This window comes from Rhinatrema bivittatum, chromosome 1 (assembly GCF_901001135.1).
Source record: "Rhinatrema bivittatum chromosome 1, aRhiBiv1.1, whole genome shotgun sequence".
Lineage (NCBI taxonomy): Eukaryota > Metazoa > Chordata > Amphibia > Gymnophiona > Rhinatrematidae > Rhinatrema > Rhinatrema bivittatum.
In genome coordinates, this window is record NC_042615.1 from 459,268,339 (window position 1) to 459,285,354 (window position 17,016).

The 17,016-nt window shown below is 38.5% G+C and overlaps 1 protein-coding gene across 5 annotated transcripts in view; it reads right to left on the reverse strand.

The window, feature by feature from the left end:
* The window catches only part of NFIB (nuclear factor I B), a 537,156-nt gene that overhangs the window by 65,613 nt on the left and 454,527 nt on the right, over positions 1-17,016 (reverse strand). For 3 of the 5 annotated variants that reach the window (XM_029605636.1, XM_029605626.1, XM_029605642.1), the window contains exons 10-11: positions 15,733-15,815; positions 3,669-3,757 (exon numbers count right to left, since the gene is read on the reverse strand). In XM_029605636.1, coding sequence (XP_029461496.1) covers positions 3,669-3,757; positions 15,733-15,815 — 172 coding nt within the window. The remainder of the gene's footprint in view (positions 1-3,668; positions 3,758-15,732; positions 15,816-17,016) is intronic. The other 2 variants (XM_029605652.1, XM_029605663.1) reach the window with 1 other exon arrangement.

Sequence of the window (17,016 nt, forward strand, 5' to 3'; positions counted from 1 at the left end):
CTCTTGCTTGGGCGCCCTCTTTCCTATTGGTACCCGGGTCTCTAGCTCGTCCAGTACAGACTGATACCTACACTAGTTGCTGCCTCTGGGCTGACCTCGATCCACCCATTGACATCCACTGACGGAGGCCACCTAAGTCCAGCCGTCCCTGGCACCGAAAGGCTCAACCCACGGGGAACAAGGGCTGGTACTGGTGAAGCGCCAGCCTCCGTCCATCAGCCCTCTCTGCCTGCCGATGGTGGGGACCCGTAGAATCCCTCCTACGGGTAGCGTCAACCCCACCTCGGCCCAAGGGTCCGCCTCCGGCGCAACAAATCTCTTACTGGCATGACCTATCCATTGTTTTTTTATCCATATAAGCTCTGAAAATATTCCTTAAACCTCTTGGTTATATCTGCAGCTGTGTGTTTCATATGGCCTAGTTTGATGCATGTAATACATGTCCTAGGCCCATGTACTTTGATTAAATTTGCCAATAATTTACTAGATTTATTTACAAACCTATATAACTGATATTTGAAATACTGTATTCATTTCTTGCCCTTTGGTATAGCAGGCGATTTAAAGTTTCTTAGCACTTCAAAGTGTACATCAAAGCGGATTACATTCAGGTACTATAGGTATTTCCCTATCCCCACAGGGCTTACAACCTAATTTTGCACATGAAGCAATGGAGGGTGAAGTGATTTTCCCAAGGTCACAAGTAGCGACAGTGGGATTTGAATGTCATAACCCACTGCTCTAACCACCAAGCTACTCTTCCACTCCAAAAGTGACTCTTGCCTGTTCCATTTCCCGCTTACGCTCCTCTGACATAGTTAACATAAACTCGGCTTGCACTGCTCTAAGGGCTTTAGTCAAGGCCAGAATATCAGCATTTCTGATTTTATTAACTCTTGCCACATAGGCTATGATTTAGCCTCTCATCACTGCTTGGCCTGCTGCCCATAGCAGCAAAGGTGAAATATCTGGGTGTACATTATCAGCTAAATACTCTGCCCATTTTTCATTAAGAGAGATAGGAAAGGCCTAATCTTTGTAAAGCCCCAGGCTCATTTTCCACGAAAAAGCCTTGTGGTGTGAAAAAGCCTTGTGGTGTGCCCAAAGGACACCAGAGCGTGATCAGAGATAGAAATAGCCCCAACAACAGAATCCCGCACCATGGAGAAAAGACCCTCTGATATGAAAAAATAATCCAAGCTTGAGGAAGATTTATGGGGATTGGAATAAAATGTAAAGTCCAACTCACCAGGGTGGAGATAAAGGAATTTTTTAAAAAAAGAAAATAAACAATCTGTCCAGAAGGTTTTTTATTGTGAATCTTTTTTTTGGTGTAATGTTTTGTTATTTACACTGCCCAGATGGTTCCGGCATGTCAACAAGAATCAGCAAGGTTTAAATGCACTGTGCGCAAGTCCTCAAAGAAGACCTGATAACTGTGTACACTAGGACCTCTACCTGACAGAAATTATAAGACATGGAAGAGTTTAATCTTGGAGAGGTGTTTCCTTTCAATCTGTGTAGAGGAGGATTTCGGTTCTGCTTTAAGTAGGAGCAAAAATCAAACACATTATTTTAACTGCTATGTTAAGATGCTGTTTAACTACAGTTTTACTTCAACATAATACTATACAACATGGAACCTCACCTACAGATTTCATGGCCTGTAAGCCTTTATTGGTTTCAGACTCATGCTGGAACTAAAGCGCATTACAACATGTCAAGGGTTGATTCTGTTGTCTTGCTTTTCCTTTGCACATCACTTAAGAATCAATCCAACCAATGGCAAAGTACCTAAAGCAAGGTCTTGAATCATTCTAATCTGTTTACTGCATGTTTTCCAAACCAATCCAAAATATAATGGCTTAACATAGTACAAATGTTCAAACTGTTTTAGGATTTATGTGAGGAAAAAAATTAAAAAATCGCCAGGTAATTAAATTATAATAGTAAGAAGACCTTATTTTTGGAGCAGGAATGGGGAGGGATGAAATGTTACAGTGAAATAATATCTGAGCATCAACACTTAACTTTGCCTCATGAGCTCACCTCCCAGTCATCATCACAACACTACACAATCTGCAGCAAGAAATCATCAAACACCATCTTGTAACCAGTTTTAAGGCAGAATGGGGGAAGGAGGGGGTGTGTTGTTGTAAAGGGAAGAGCCAGGCAGAATGTCCCCAAAAGGTTCTGCAGAGTTGCTGAGTTCCCTCCTCCTGACCTTGGGATCTAGAAGTCTTTTTTTCATCCTGGTCACACTGGTTACAATTGCACAGGGTTTAATATTTAACCCCTACATCAATATTTGCCTAAATACTCAGGGAAGAATGAGTGCAAGACAGCTAAATCAAGATATAATCAAGGCAGTCCCCTAGGCTATCAAACTATGGAAGCCCCATAGGAAACTGAATATGCTAATCAACAGTTGGCTATAGTTGAGCACTTCTACCTAAAGATTTTGGGCTTACTACCAAATATTAATTTTGCTTTAGTATAATTCAAAAGTTGCCTCCATCAGAATCATGCCAAAAACTCATAAGCTATCCAAGCTGCAAACAGCATAGCAATAAATGTCTTGCATAAAACAGATAATGAATGTTGCTATATGTCAGTAGGATTAACAGATAGTTCCAGGTCATAAAAGATGGACCAAGTCAATCATAGTTTGATCCATTGCATTTAGGAACTTTTAGTTTTAGCTTTTCTTACTAAAATCAAGACTGCAAGTCCCTGCATGCAGTGGGGCATAGCCATGACTCACTCAGTCTGTTTGTTACAAGCTGAAACCCTCTGATATCTCTACTCTATGGCAATTTTAATTTTATAAAACATTTCTTACTCTAGGATTATAAAATAATGTTTGTTTCTGCAGTTTAGAGATTTCAGGCCATACAATGTGTCCTTTCTTCTTATTTAATACATGAAAGTAGCAGAGAACTCAGTTCACTACTTATTCTTATCTTTACTTCATACAATGAGAAAAACAAAATCACTTTTTAATGTTTATGAACTTTATGCTACTTAAAAACATTAAACAGGACATGCTTTTATCTTACCTTACTTATGGTATTATTAAATGAATCAAAACTGGACCAGCAGCTCCAAACTAGTTAGTTAGTTAGTAAGTTGTTGGTTAGTTAATTACTGCTCATATAGAGTCAAGATAAATGCCTAGAGATCATAGGATTTGTTATAAACCACAAGTTCACCTTCCAATGTAAGTTGAGCCTAACTTCTATAAACATATGATATTTAAAAATCAAGGGCCCACAATGTTTGAATCCTTTAGTTTGCAAAACAATGTTGACGTTTTACAGATGCTGGAACCTGCAGTTCCTTTAGATTATAAACTCTACACATTTGACAATAACCATGCGGTATCTAGGCATCTACTGTAGCTACAGTACTGCAGATTCTTTAGTTTACATTAAGAGATACACTGAACCTTGCAGGAGCACATAAATGTGTATTTAGGAGATATTGTACAGATATGCCTTCCTTAATTTTGAGATTTTATATATATATCTATATATAGATATAGATATAATCTGAAACTTAAGCAAAACATTTTTTCTCAGGGGAAAGTTAAAACAGATATTGCAGCTCAAATGTAATTTATATAATTTATAGATGTAGTGTAGGGTTGGAAATAATTAAAATGTTACCTTTGCCAAGTAATTCCCAATGTATCCTCACTGGCACTGGGGTATAAATGCCTGACGTTTTGATTCATGGTCCAGTCACAAATCCTCAGCTGTCAATTGAAACCTAGCAGTCAGATATGGATCGAGCAGTACTACAAGATTTTTTTTTAGTATTTAAATGAATACATGCAATGCCCACAAACCTTAATTTCCCAAGAGGCAACTCAATCTAAGAATCAAAGTTCCTCTAGATTTTTTAAGGAAATAAAAAAAGTGCTACTTTAATGTGCTTTGTAATTAATGAAAGCAAACAAGAGTAACTAGCATTTTAGCACATAACAATTAGCCATTAATAAAGTACAAACTGAGCTGAAATAAAAGAAAAGGTTAATGGTGAATAGTAATGTCAATAGAGCAATAGTTTAGAAGGGAAAACAAAACTGGTTTCTTTGTTGGGGTTGGGGGATTCTATTCAATGATCACATCATCTACATTGCTGGAAGAGCAGACAACCATGACTTGGAAGCATGCATTTGTGAAACTTAAAGACATGCAGTTTCTAGAGGGGGTGAGGGGGAAGTTTCCGAGTTTCCTGTAGCTATATTTCCATTCGTGGTACTGGAATGTAATATGTCCACATGTAAAGGGATACTCTTAAACTTGCTCCAGATTTTGAGCAGGTTGCTAAGTATCTTTTATTGCATCTGAACACACTTAGGATTGGAATGCATTCCTACTCCAGCCATACTTCCCAGATCTCCAAATTCAAAGCTCTGTCTTACATGGATTGCTCTAGTAGCCTCACCCAGCTCTAACAGCTGCCCTCCTATACTAGCAGATTTATGAAAAGATATATTATATACCAATTGTTGTTATCTTTTGAGAAAGCAAACCTCAGTCCTGTGAGGAAAATACATGAAGGTCATGTTCTTTAGCCCACTTGCTTGGCTATTCTATATATGAGTTACATCATAGATGTAATAGCTTTCCATTTGAAAGAAGATATGGTGTACTCCATAGAGTGTTATTGCACAAGAGCTTTTAATTATTTTTTTTTTAGTGTGTTACAGAAATACAAGCATAAATAACAGAGAAAGAGATGTGGCAGGTGTATTATTTAATAGAAGCACTTGGTCATTTTGCAGAAAGAATGTCAAATTATACTCTTGGCATGCTATGGATTCCATTCTCATCAGATTGTTAAAATTTTAGAAGCCGAACATTTTATTTCTAAAGTCCCAGAGGCTTTCTTTGAGGACATAAGAACATAAAAATTGCCATGCTGAGTCAACCAAGGTCCATCGAACCTAGCATCCTGTCTCTGACAGTAGGCAATCCAGGTTGCAAGCCCTTGGCAGAGCCCATATAGTAGAGCTAAGTCCTGTTACTCACTCCCAATGATGCCAATAACTTTCTAGTCTACCTGGCTAATAATCAGGAGCTATATTCCCAATCACAGCTTATGCTCTATGACTGTGGCTTTGGTTCAAGTACCAACAAGGCAGGACATTCACAAGGCAGCACATAGGAAGAGAATGTTTCCTGTGTGTGGTCCTGAGTTGTGGAACTCAGCACCTTTTGAGGTGAGAGTGTTGAATTACCTATCCTTTAGAAAGAAGGTGAAGGCTTGGCTATTTCTACCTTAATTTGAGGATGCATCATTTACAGTCACTATTATGGCAGGATACTCCGCGGAGGGCAGTATTATGGCTTTTCTTAAGGTAACTGGGGGGGGGGGGGGGGTTCTTGTTGTAGATTTTATGTTGATTTTATTTGTATCATCATGTGGCTTTTATTATTGTTTTAATGTATGGTGTACTTTTGTTGTGCACCACTCTGGCCAGATCTGGTATATGTTGCGTGGTATAAAAGAATAAATAAATAACGGTTATGGACGTTTCCTCTAGAAACTTGTCCAAACCTCTTTTAAACCCCGCTATGCTAATCACCTTGATCAAATCCTCTGACAATAGATTTGACAGCTTGACAGTGTGTTGAATGAAAATTACTTTCTTAATTTATTTTAAATTTGCTGGTTGTTAGTTTCATGGAGTGTCCCCTTGTTTTAATATTATTTGAAAGGGTAAATAATCATCCTTTATTACCTGTTCCACCCTACTCATGATTTTATAAACTTCTACAGAGGCAATAAGAAATTTTCTGTTTTATTCTCCATTCCTTTTCGGATCATTCCTAACATTCTATTTGCTTTTTTAACCATTCGCTCACTAAGTAGAAGATTTCATGTATTATCCACAAGGACTCTAAGATCTTTTCCTGGGTGGTAACTCCCAATACAGAACCCAGAACTATGTGCCTGTAGCTCGGATTATTTTTCCCTATGTGCATCACTTTGCAAAATTTTTATCTGACATTCAGTTGCCCAGTCTCCTAGTCTCACAAGGTCATTCTACAGTTCCTCACAATCCACTACCAATTTACAACTTTGAATAATTTTGTCTTATCTGAAAACTTGATCACCTCACTTGTCATTACCTTTTCCAGATCATTCATTAATATATTAAACAGCACAAGTCCCAGTATTGATCCCTGTGGTACTCCACTAATGACCTTTCTGCATTTGGAAAACTGACCATTTAGTCCCACCCTCTGCTTCCTGTCTTATAACCAGTTACCAGTCCACAATAGGACCTTGCCTCTGATCACGTAATTTTTAATTTCCAAAAGTGTATTTCATGAGGGATGTTGTCAAATGTCTTCTGAAAGTCCAAATGCACTATATCAACCAGCTCACCATTATCTTCTTTTACCAATTCTTTACAGTTTTTTAAAGGTTTATTTACACCTTTAAAAAACTGTAAAGAATTGGTAAAAGAAGCCTTCCCCTTGGTGAAACCATATTGAATCTTCTCCATTAAGCCATGTCTATCTATATGGCCAGTGAATTTGTTTTTAAGAATGGTTTCTACCTTTTTGCCTGGGAAATTGACTGTGTGCAAGAAAGCCATGTTAGTGTCATAAGAACATGCCATACTGGGTCAGACCAAGGGTCCATCAAGCCCAGGATCCTGTTTCCAACAGTGGCCAATCCAGGCCATAAGAACCTACCCAAAAACTAAATCTATTCCATGTTACTGTTGCTAGTAATAGCAGTGGCTATTTTCTAAGTCAACTTAATTAATAGCAGGTAATGGACTTCTCCTCCAAGAACTTATCCAATCCTTTTTTAAACACAGCTACACTAATTGCACTAACCACACACCCTCTGGCAACAAATTCCAGAGTTTAATTGTGCGTTCAGTGAAAAAGAACTTTCTCCGATTAGTTTTAAATGTTCCACAAGCTAACTTCATGGAGTGCCACCTAGTCTTTCTATTTTCCCATGTGACCAACAAAATAAGTCCAGTCGTCACTGGGTGAAATAATCACCCTTTAAAAATATTACAGGCACTGGGCCGGATTTTCAAAAGGTTACGCACATAAATCCGGAGGATTTACGCGTGTAATCGGCCTTATGCGTGCTGGGCCTATTTTCAAAAGGCCCGGCAACGAGCGTAAAGCCCCAGGACACATGTAAGTCACGGGGCTTTACGAAAGGGGCGGTCCAGGGTGGGAGCAGGGTGGTCTGGGGGCAGGTCGGGGCGGGGCCAGAGGCCTCTGCATGGCCGCTGTACCAGGGATCGCGCACCGGCAGTTGGCTGGCGCATGCAACTTACTTCAGCCCCAGGGCTGAAGTAAGTTTTGAAATAAAAAAAAAATCATCAAAGGTAGGGTGAAAGGGCGGGGGAGGTAGGGGAAGGGAAGGGAAGGTGGGGTGGGGGGTAAGGAACAGGGGAAGGCAGCGCTGCTCAGAGTACAATTGTGCACGCCCTTGCGCGCGCCGACCTCGGATTTTATAACATGCGCGTACGGGATTTTATAAAATCGGGCATACATGTGCGTGCGCTGGGTAGCGTGCACACATGTAGGCTGCGCGCGCATGTTATAAAATCTACCCCACTGTGTATATTTTTCAGGATTTGTTTTAACATACTGTTTATTAAAGACATGAGTCTTCAAAGCTGATGAGTCCCCCTATCGTTTGAGCTTTCCCTTCTTCTCTCCCCCCTCCCCACCCCTGAAGTAGCTTGCAATAAGATCGGTCAAATTTCCATAATACCTGGCCATCCTTATTGTGGGGGAAAAACATGCGTGTTTTCCAGTGTGTAATAAGTAGTTATGCAAATTATCACAACAAATGATCATTTGACTAACTAATTTGCAACCTAAACCAAAGTTGATTGCATTTTCCTTTTTTGACCTCCAGGCACGTCCCCAAGTCTCCTGTCAGAGATCAAGTGGCTAATCAGGGGACCCAAGTGAAACCCCCCAGGTTCTTTTGCTGGATAAGAACCCCAAGAACCTCCTATCTCCTCCTTGTACAGAGAAGAGGGGGGATGGAGGAAGTCTGTCAGGCTTCCTCCTCCTAATATAGAAAGGAGTGAATGGAAACTGTAAGGCTTATCTCTCTCTCTCCCCTTGCTTCATTTAATGGGGAGGGGGAGGGAACTTAGAGAAGAAGGTGGAGATGAGAGTCCCACAGTCACAGTGGCAAAAGAACCCAGTTTTCAAGGGGAAAAGCTCTCATGTTTTAGTATATACCAGGAGGTGCCTAACCAGAAACAATGGGAGTATTTACGGTAAAATGTACACAATTTGAATGCAAACTGTTAAAGTGTTTTATTGTACCGTTTTTAGAACTGAGAATTGTGTGGTAATGTTATCTATAGCAATAGTAAAAAGTGCATTATCACTATTACATGGAATCCTAAGTATTAAATTGTTGCTGTCTATGGATAAAAAAGAATCCTAACCAATTATATCCAGTAGTTGGCATGAGAGCACCTATAGTTTTGCTGTTGTTGTATTAAATAATAACAATTCTTTCTAGAAATAGTCATTTTAATCAGAGAACTCTCTATATATTCATCTAGCTGGATGATATTTTTGAAGTCCATGGCCAATTCAGAGCCCTTAAGACATTACTCTGAAGACTAGATAATAGTTGAGAAAATTGTAACAGGCAATAGAATAAAGAAATCCAGGGACTTTTCTGCCTATTCTCTTTCTAGAAATCTACATGAAACTTTCATGAAATGTGCTTCCTTTAGCTTGTTTATAGGAGAGGTGAGACCTATTATCCATTTACATACCTCTTCTATAGCCACGTGATCTGCTTTTACTTCAAACTGTCCATTATGATAAGATACACCATGAGAGCAGCCTGAATGCTGAGGGTCAGATTCCAGGCTTTATGGAGACGCCTTGCTTGAAACTGCTTTTCAGAAATCATTTGTGCTCTAACTGCAGATCTTTGCCTCAAACAAAAGCCTTATCCTTCAGAAGGTTTAAAAACCTTAGGGGCAGATTTTAAAAGGTACGCGCATGGCATACATTTGTGCGCACTACCTGGCGCACACAAATGTATGCCCGATTTTATAACATGCGTGCGCAGCCATGCACATATGTTATAAATTCAGGGGTTGGCGCACGCAAGGGGGTGCACACTAGTGCACTTTGCGTGTGCCGAGCCCTTGGGGAGACCAGCTGGCTCTCCCCGTTCCCTCCGAGGCCGCTCCGAAATCGGAGCGGCCTCGGAAGGAACTTTCCTTCTTCGCCCACCTTCCTCTCCCTTCCCCTACCTGTCCCGCCCCCCAGCCTGAAAAAAACAAAAACCCATAGCTTTGTTTTAGAAGTTACGTCTGCCAGAGGCAGGTGTAACTTGCGTGCGCCGGCCGAGTACTGTGCCCGCACGCGATCCCCCAGCCGCTGTGCCGGAGTCCTCGGCCACGCCTCCCGGACTGCCAGCCACGCCCCCGGACCACCTGTCCCGCCCCCTACCTGCCCATTCACAAAAACCCTGGGACTTACACGCGTCCCGGAGCTTTATGCGCGCTGCCGGGCCTTTTGAAAATAGGCCCGGCGCGTGTAACCCCCCTACGCGCGTAAATCCTCCTGGATTTACGTGTGTAGGGCTTTGAAAATCTGCCCCTTATTGTTGGTCAACTTTACATTTTTGCACAGCTCGGGCTTTCCATTTATAGTAAGATAATTTAACAGCCATTTTAACGCTGTTAAATTATGAGCTAAATTATGCATAGCTATCACCCATGCCTCAAGAACCAGTACAGGCATACGAAACAGAAAAGTCACTTTAACATTGCCCCAACATTAAGCAGCTCATACGGAAGAATTAAGACAAGATTTCTGCATCACCTTGCAATTTTAGGGAAGACTAACAGACCAAAATATAGTCCTTCCTTCAAGAAGCTAAAGGCATGCATGAGACATACTGTAAAGAAATTATGGACAGTACGTTGGCCAAGAGTAGACATCTTACTTACATGTCTATTACATTTAAAAGCACAGGTTTGCTCTCCACAATGTGGCTAAAACTGCAAACTCTGGAGGGTATAGGTACAAATATCTTAAATAAATAGAAAAGAAAATAATAAACATGCCCTGATCCTGGAAAGCCCAACCCTAGAGATTCTGGTAGCATCAGCATCCCAGGAGGAAAATTAATTAAGATAGAATCAACCGAATCATGCAGAATTGACAATATATCATTTAATGGGCTTTCCTGTTTAATAGTTTCAACATGATGTGAACAGAATGAGGAAGCACCATGATACTTCCATATTGTGATAACAACAACTATGATGCATCTTAGAAATTATTACGGAAAAAAAGGAATCCTGATAATGATAATGTGTTCCAGTAATCCAATAGTCACCAGTGTGGCAGATAGGTTCTAAAACCAGTTAACCCTGCAATTACTCAGGAGGGTAATGTGTACAAAAGAAACCCACCTACAGACTTTTCCCTCATGTGATATCAATATTAACATTAATACAGCTTTTAGAATTTATCTGCCATATAGGTGACTACTGAATTACTAGAAAGCATTACCTTTATCAGGATTCCTTTTTTAATATCATAATTTCTAGGATGTTTCAGAGTTGACATTTTTGCCTGTGTCATGCCACCCTACTACTATACAATGTCACTTTGTGGTCTCCCCCTCTCTTGTGGGAAACCTCCCATATATAGAAATGTCTTAGCAAAGACAAGAGAATTCCAAGCACCAAAGCATAATTCATTAGTGCATTATGTCATCCCCCAAAGTTCAAGAGCAAAGATAGGGGAATGAAAAAGTCCTGGCTCTAAAAAAAAGGTGAATTTTCAAAATGCTACTCACGTAAAAATTAGCATATAGGCATGTAAGTAGCTTCTCCTCACAGACTCCGTATTTTATATTCCAAAATACGTGCGTATTTTCATTTTCGTGCACACAGATGCGAGTGTAAAGAAGGGGCAGTCTATGGGCATTCTTGGGTTGGGTTAAGAGTTAAGCACGTAAGTTACTATTTGAAAAAATGCGCACATACATTTTACAACTTACTTTCCTATTTTTACACCTGCTAATTATCTTGTGTGATACTAAACGCGTTTATTATGGAGTACTGACTCAGCAGGAGGGCCGTGAGTGAACTGGAAGAGTTCAGGCTGAAACACCAGGATGGTCTCGATAGCCTCGTAGATTAATAGGTAAAACTGGTAATTTCATCGATGCACGCGTGTTATAAAATACCCCAATTTATAGGCGTAAACTGGGACTTGCACGGGTAAATCCTATTTTACTTTCACGTGTAAAATATATGCATATATGTTTTTTAAATAAGTGGGTAAAATCCGTATGTTCATTGCATTGATATATGTGGTTTCAATGAATTGTATGTATTCATGGGTAAGACTACACATGCGCGCTTATGTTGCAGGGTAGAGATACACTTATTTTATAACACATGCATATATCATGTGTTCATGTTATAAAATACTATAGTAAATCCAGGTGCTGCCACATATTCGAGAATATGCTGCTGCACATAGTTGTTTGAAAGTTATTCTCCTTTTTCTAACATGAAATTTGAACTAGAAAGAAAAATAAAATGTTTTAAATTAAGCAATAATCCTGGAGACAGCAGTCTATGACAAGTAGTTAATTACTTGTGAACAGCTTAGCAAAACAAGGACTTAAGTAAATACCAATATTCTGTGGCACATAGGACCTCAGCATTAAGAGGACTGTCCATTACGTATTTTTTTTTTACAGTGCTGTATACATTTGACAGGTGCTATACAAATCATGATAATAATAATTCTTCCATTCTATCCCTACAGAAAAAAATCTCTTGCTAAAGCTGACCCATAGCTGTTTAGGGATTACTTTCAACAGCAAAGCATATTGTATTGGCTTTTGACTTTAGATATTATCTTAGGCACACAATACCAGCAGTGCGATTAACTTGGCAATGCAGTTGGGCCAATGCTCCTTAGCATTTCTGAAGCCACTATTAAAGAACACCAATAGGTAATCCCATTAGGAGCAGCACTGCATGGCTTATGTAAATACCCATAATAACTCTGTCTTCAGAACTATCAATTTAGATATATAAGTAATGTGTGTTAGAAAATCTTTCACTACACTTAGATCAAATGTAAATTAATTACTCCCACAGTTTATATATATATATATATATATATATATATACATACATACATACACACACACACACACACACACACACACAAAGCAAACACACACACATACATATACAATATAGTCTTTCAGTGTTCTATTTAATTGTTCTTAACCAAAGTTCCTAAGAGTTTTGTGCATAATAGATTATTTTATGGGAAGTTATTCTGAGCTATCAGTCTGGCAAAGGACTATTTATAGTATACAGCTACAAACTATCTAAGTTCCTTGAAATTTACAGATTGTGCTAAAATTTATGTTAGCTATATTATATTTTTTCCAGAAAAAAAAAGCACTCAACAATGCATGTCAATATTTCTCATAACTGGAGAGGATAAATCTTTGGAAAGGTCCCGCCAACCAAATAAAGAATGTTACCTGTAACAATATTTATTCTGAAGAGGTCACTGTATATTAAAGGGTATGCTGAACGTTTAAGAGATCTCACTTTGGCTAAAACCATTGACTTTCCAATTTAGAAATTCTCCCAGCTAATATAAAATGATTGATGGCCTTTATTTCATGTACCCCTTGATTTTCCATTTCATTCATCACGGGCTGTTTTAAACCAAATGCATTTAGAACCTGCCACTAGTAGAGTGGCCTCTTTTAAATCTTAGTAAAGTAATGAAAGAACACAGTAAATCAATCTCATTCCTGTCTCACCAAAGGATAACCTTTACACTATTAAAGTAATTTAAACCACTTCTATGGGGCTTTCCCCCTCTCTTTTCTGGGTGATAAACATGTTAAAAAAAAACATTGTTTTTGCAATCCTTTTAAGCTTTAAATTGATGAAGGCAACACCGATAATTTTATTAGAGTTTCTATGCTCATAATTTTCTGCATGCCTCGAAAACCTGGCTAATTTTCTTTTTTTCAGCTTTTAAATGTATCATACGATTAAAATGCAACACCTCTAGATATTCCAAAGATAATGATTTATATCAGAAATCATATCCCAGCTGTGCACACATGGTACAGATGGAAGTGTAACATACCAGCTGCCATTTTAACATAGTGCTGTTATACCATGAATAGCAGACTTGATCCAGTGCAACTAAACACTTTTCACTCCGGAATGTGCCATGTTCACATCATATAGCTGGTTTTATATGTGACTAGAGCATGCAGTTTTTGAAAGGAATGCATGTAGATGATAATTTAAAATTTGCAAATTTCATACCACAAATTGCTGGTATTCAGCTGTCACGAATTAAGCAGACTGAATTATCCAGTTTCAGTTCAAATTATATTAGGAGACAAAGTGAAGTCTGTGGACAGTACACTGCACACACTGCTTTTGAAATCTAAAGTGCACTGGACATTTATGACCCAAAATTGTTAAATTCGGTATATACCAGGACAGTAGTTTAGCAGCGGCTAATGTTGATGTGAATTGGTTTTATTTATTTTCAGGTTCAGCTGCATGATAAATTTGTCAAACAACAAAACACAACCTGGAGCAAAGATGAATGAAAATTTTGGAAAAAAAACAAAACAAATGTCCTGGGTGCCCAAACGTGTGAGGGATTTTCTTGCTCCAGATTACTGCATTTGTCTCAGCTCCTGAAAACGAGGGGACTGACTGTGTTGGCTAAAGCCAGCCATATTATGGATTGTCTTGTTCATATTTCTCCGCATGACTCTGCCAATATACCTCAGTTCTGACCTGCATTACCCCTTGCTGGATCGGCCCCGGGTCTATTTTGAACAAGGTACATCAATTATGCCTGATTGTGCAGTGGCTTTGCGACACAGACAAATGACTAGCAGGGACTTAGCTTCGGAGACTGCCAACGTCTTTTCATTTGCGATCCTGTAACAGGCATAGCTTTGATCCTGGGTCCCCGAAAAAGGAAAGATGAAGCCCTAACCTATCCAAGCTCGCCCTTTCCTATAGTTTTGCAGCATTCCAAATGGATTGAAAGAAAGTAGCAAAATATTACAGTATGCACAAACTATGGTGGCTCAGATCCCACAAACAATATTGTTGAAGGCTCTGTTTGTAATGATTAAAAAAAAAATAAATAATAATAATAATAAAATAAAATAAAAGGAGCCAGTTCCAAATCTATAAGTGCCTGCATACATTTTAAAAATACATTGAGCATACACATGTGTCAAACAGGAACATATTACAGTAATTATAACACATTTCATTTTACAACAATTTTAGACAGAGGGGGAAGTAATACACCAGAAAATTATACTATAGTGCAAATGACTGGCAAAACCCACTAATTATTATTTGGTATTTTCATAACTGTGTACAGATGGCTTCAGTTAGATCTCGCTAGTCAAGAAAACTGGCAAAATGTCAACTATCTTGAATAAACTAGTGTCTTTATGATTTTCCCTGAGCTTTCCTTCCATGCTGTGGCCTGTAATATATACATACTGCCACATTGACCTTGGACTGGAAAGGGATAGGGGTGGGCAGGGTAAGGGGAGGAGAGGGGAGAGGCCCAGACACAGCTAAGTTTAGCTAACTCACAACAAACACAAAAGTGTTTATGCTGAAAATAAAACCTGCCTGAGGAAGAAAGAGTGGATGGGACCCCATGACTATGAAAAGCCACTGCCTGCATGGGGAGCTCTGCACCAGATTTGTGTTCTTCTTTCTCACTCTCTCTTTATAGCTCTTTTGTATTGTCAAAGTCAGACCGCAGCAAGTACAAACACCTTAGATATATGATTTCAGCAACAAGCCTGAATTTATTTCTCTTGCATGGGGTTTTCTCTAGTTGTGGGGTTTCTGCAGTTGCCTGGCTCTCCTGCTGACTGTGGTGCATTTGTTTAAATCGCTATTAATCCTGGCTGTATAGTTTCACACTCTGAGTAAACACTTCATTTGCATTAAATTTACATCATTAATGAGATGTGAAATGCTACTTGAAACATCAGTGATGCAAAAGAACAAAAATGTTTTGCTTTGTTTTGTTTTAACCTGGTCAGAAATCACAGAAGCCACTTAAAGCTATTACACTAGGAATGATGATGATGATGCTTGTTACACTGAGATTCTGGGAACAAAACTTAGTCTGCTTGAAATGAAATGCAACCATGTAGATGAATATTTAGAAAGTACGAAATACCTGAAGAACTGGAAGCCCTAGGTCTTTCGTTGTTTAATTTGTGACTTTCTTCAAATTGGTTTTCATGTTTACCTCTTTTATTCTCTTTGCCAAGGGTGGGTGTGCATTTCCAGTAAAACTGATAAATGTTTGTTTGTTTTACCTTGCTGCACATTATTGAACAGATTCAATTTAAAAGTTCTTGCTAAATATTCAGTTTTAGCTAAAACGATGGGAGGGGAGGAGGCAGTATGAAATCCTGTTTGAAAATGACACAGTTCCAGGGACCAGCAACATTCTATGCTAGTGCATTTCAGTTCAGAAGCATTGATTGTTATTTAACGAGTTTGGTCTTGGTCTAAATACAGCAGGATCCCATTCTAGTCAAAACTCTCAACAACAGCATGCAGGGAGGTACTAACAGCACATATTTCTAGATCTCTATACCTATGTGAAACTTGCCCACCTGTTGCTGGTGAAGGAAGGCTGGATCTCTTGGGCCTAGTCCCACGTATCGATTGGCTTGAGATGTGCCTGACGCTGTGTAGGCTGGTTAAGGAAGAAGGAAGGGATCCAGTTAATACCAGTGTCTCTCAAAAATTAGCTTTCCTAATGTATGGGTTACGCAATTAACTCATCTTTGCTTTTTTTTTTCTGATTTTAGGCAAAAATATTGCCAGAAAGAACAATGGATGCATTGAATCCTCTAATTGTCATTAAATTTAAAGAGAAGCAAGCTTGCTAGATCTTAACTAGAAACACTCAGTTTAATCTTCCACAACTGCAATGCACATGAATAGTTACCATGAATTTACACAGATAATACAGGTGACATGTTGTCCAATAAAGAAATATACACCTTAATGTAACAAAATGAACTGAAATGTATTTTACAAGACAAATAGACTATCATCAAAATGGTTCTCACGTAAATAAAAAAAAACTTTTTCTGCATGATCGTAGCAGCAACATAGGGCAATATTTCTTTTGATTAGAAAATAAAACTTACAAAAAAGAAACTATCCAGTCTCCACTGATTTCTCTGAAGTTATTTCACCAGCATTATTTACACAAACGTAACTTGTGTAGCTGAGCAACTGATGTTTTACTATATTGGATCTGCTTGTTAAATTCATGGTTTGATCTCTAGTTTATTCTCTTTCCTAAGTTTAATTGATATAATTTTAATATTTTTTTTAATGTAAATATCAAAATTCCATACATATGAAAATGAAAGTTTTCTTCTGTAAGTCAAAAAACATAACAGTGTTCCTGCTTTAATATAAAAGTCAATTTGTTAAAATTGAATAGATTAAGTCTTATATTTTGCATGTAAAAAAAGAACAAAAAATTCTGCTGTAAGCTTACATGAAAACTCTACTTTCAACTACTGCAGTAAGGTCTTTCCCAGTTGCTAAGACCCCAAAGTTATATGTTACAATACGAGGATGTGTGAACTATTTACTGGTTTCTTGGATCTTGGGCAGAATATCTAACAAAGCAGGTATGACTACTATACTTGTATTGTTGAACAGCAATGGTTATGATGATTATAAGCTCTGTCTGCCAAGGATAGTTATGTTGATTATAAGCTTTGTTTTATGTCAGCCATCCTACAGTTTATGAGGATGAGGGATGACAAATCTCTTTCAAGAGATAGCTTTCAGTTAAAATACTACAAATTAATCTTTATGTCACTTTCATGTCTGTTCTCATAATTACCCAAATCAAATTATTTATCAGAGAATTG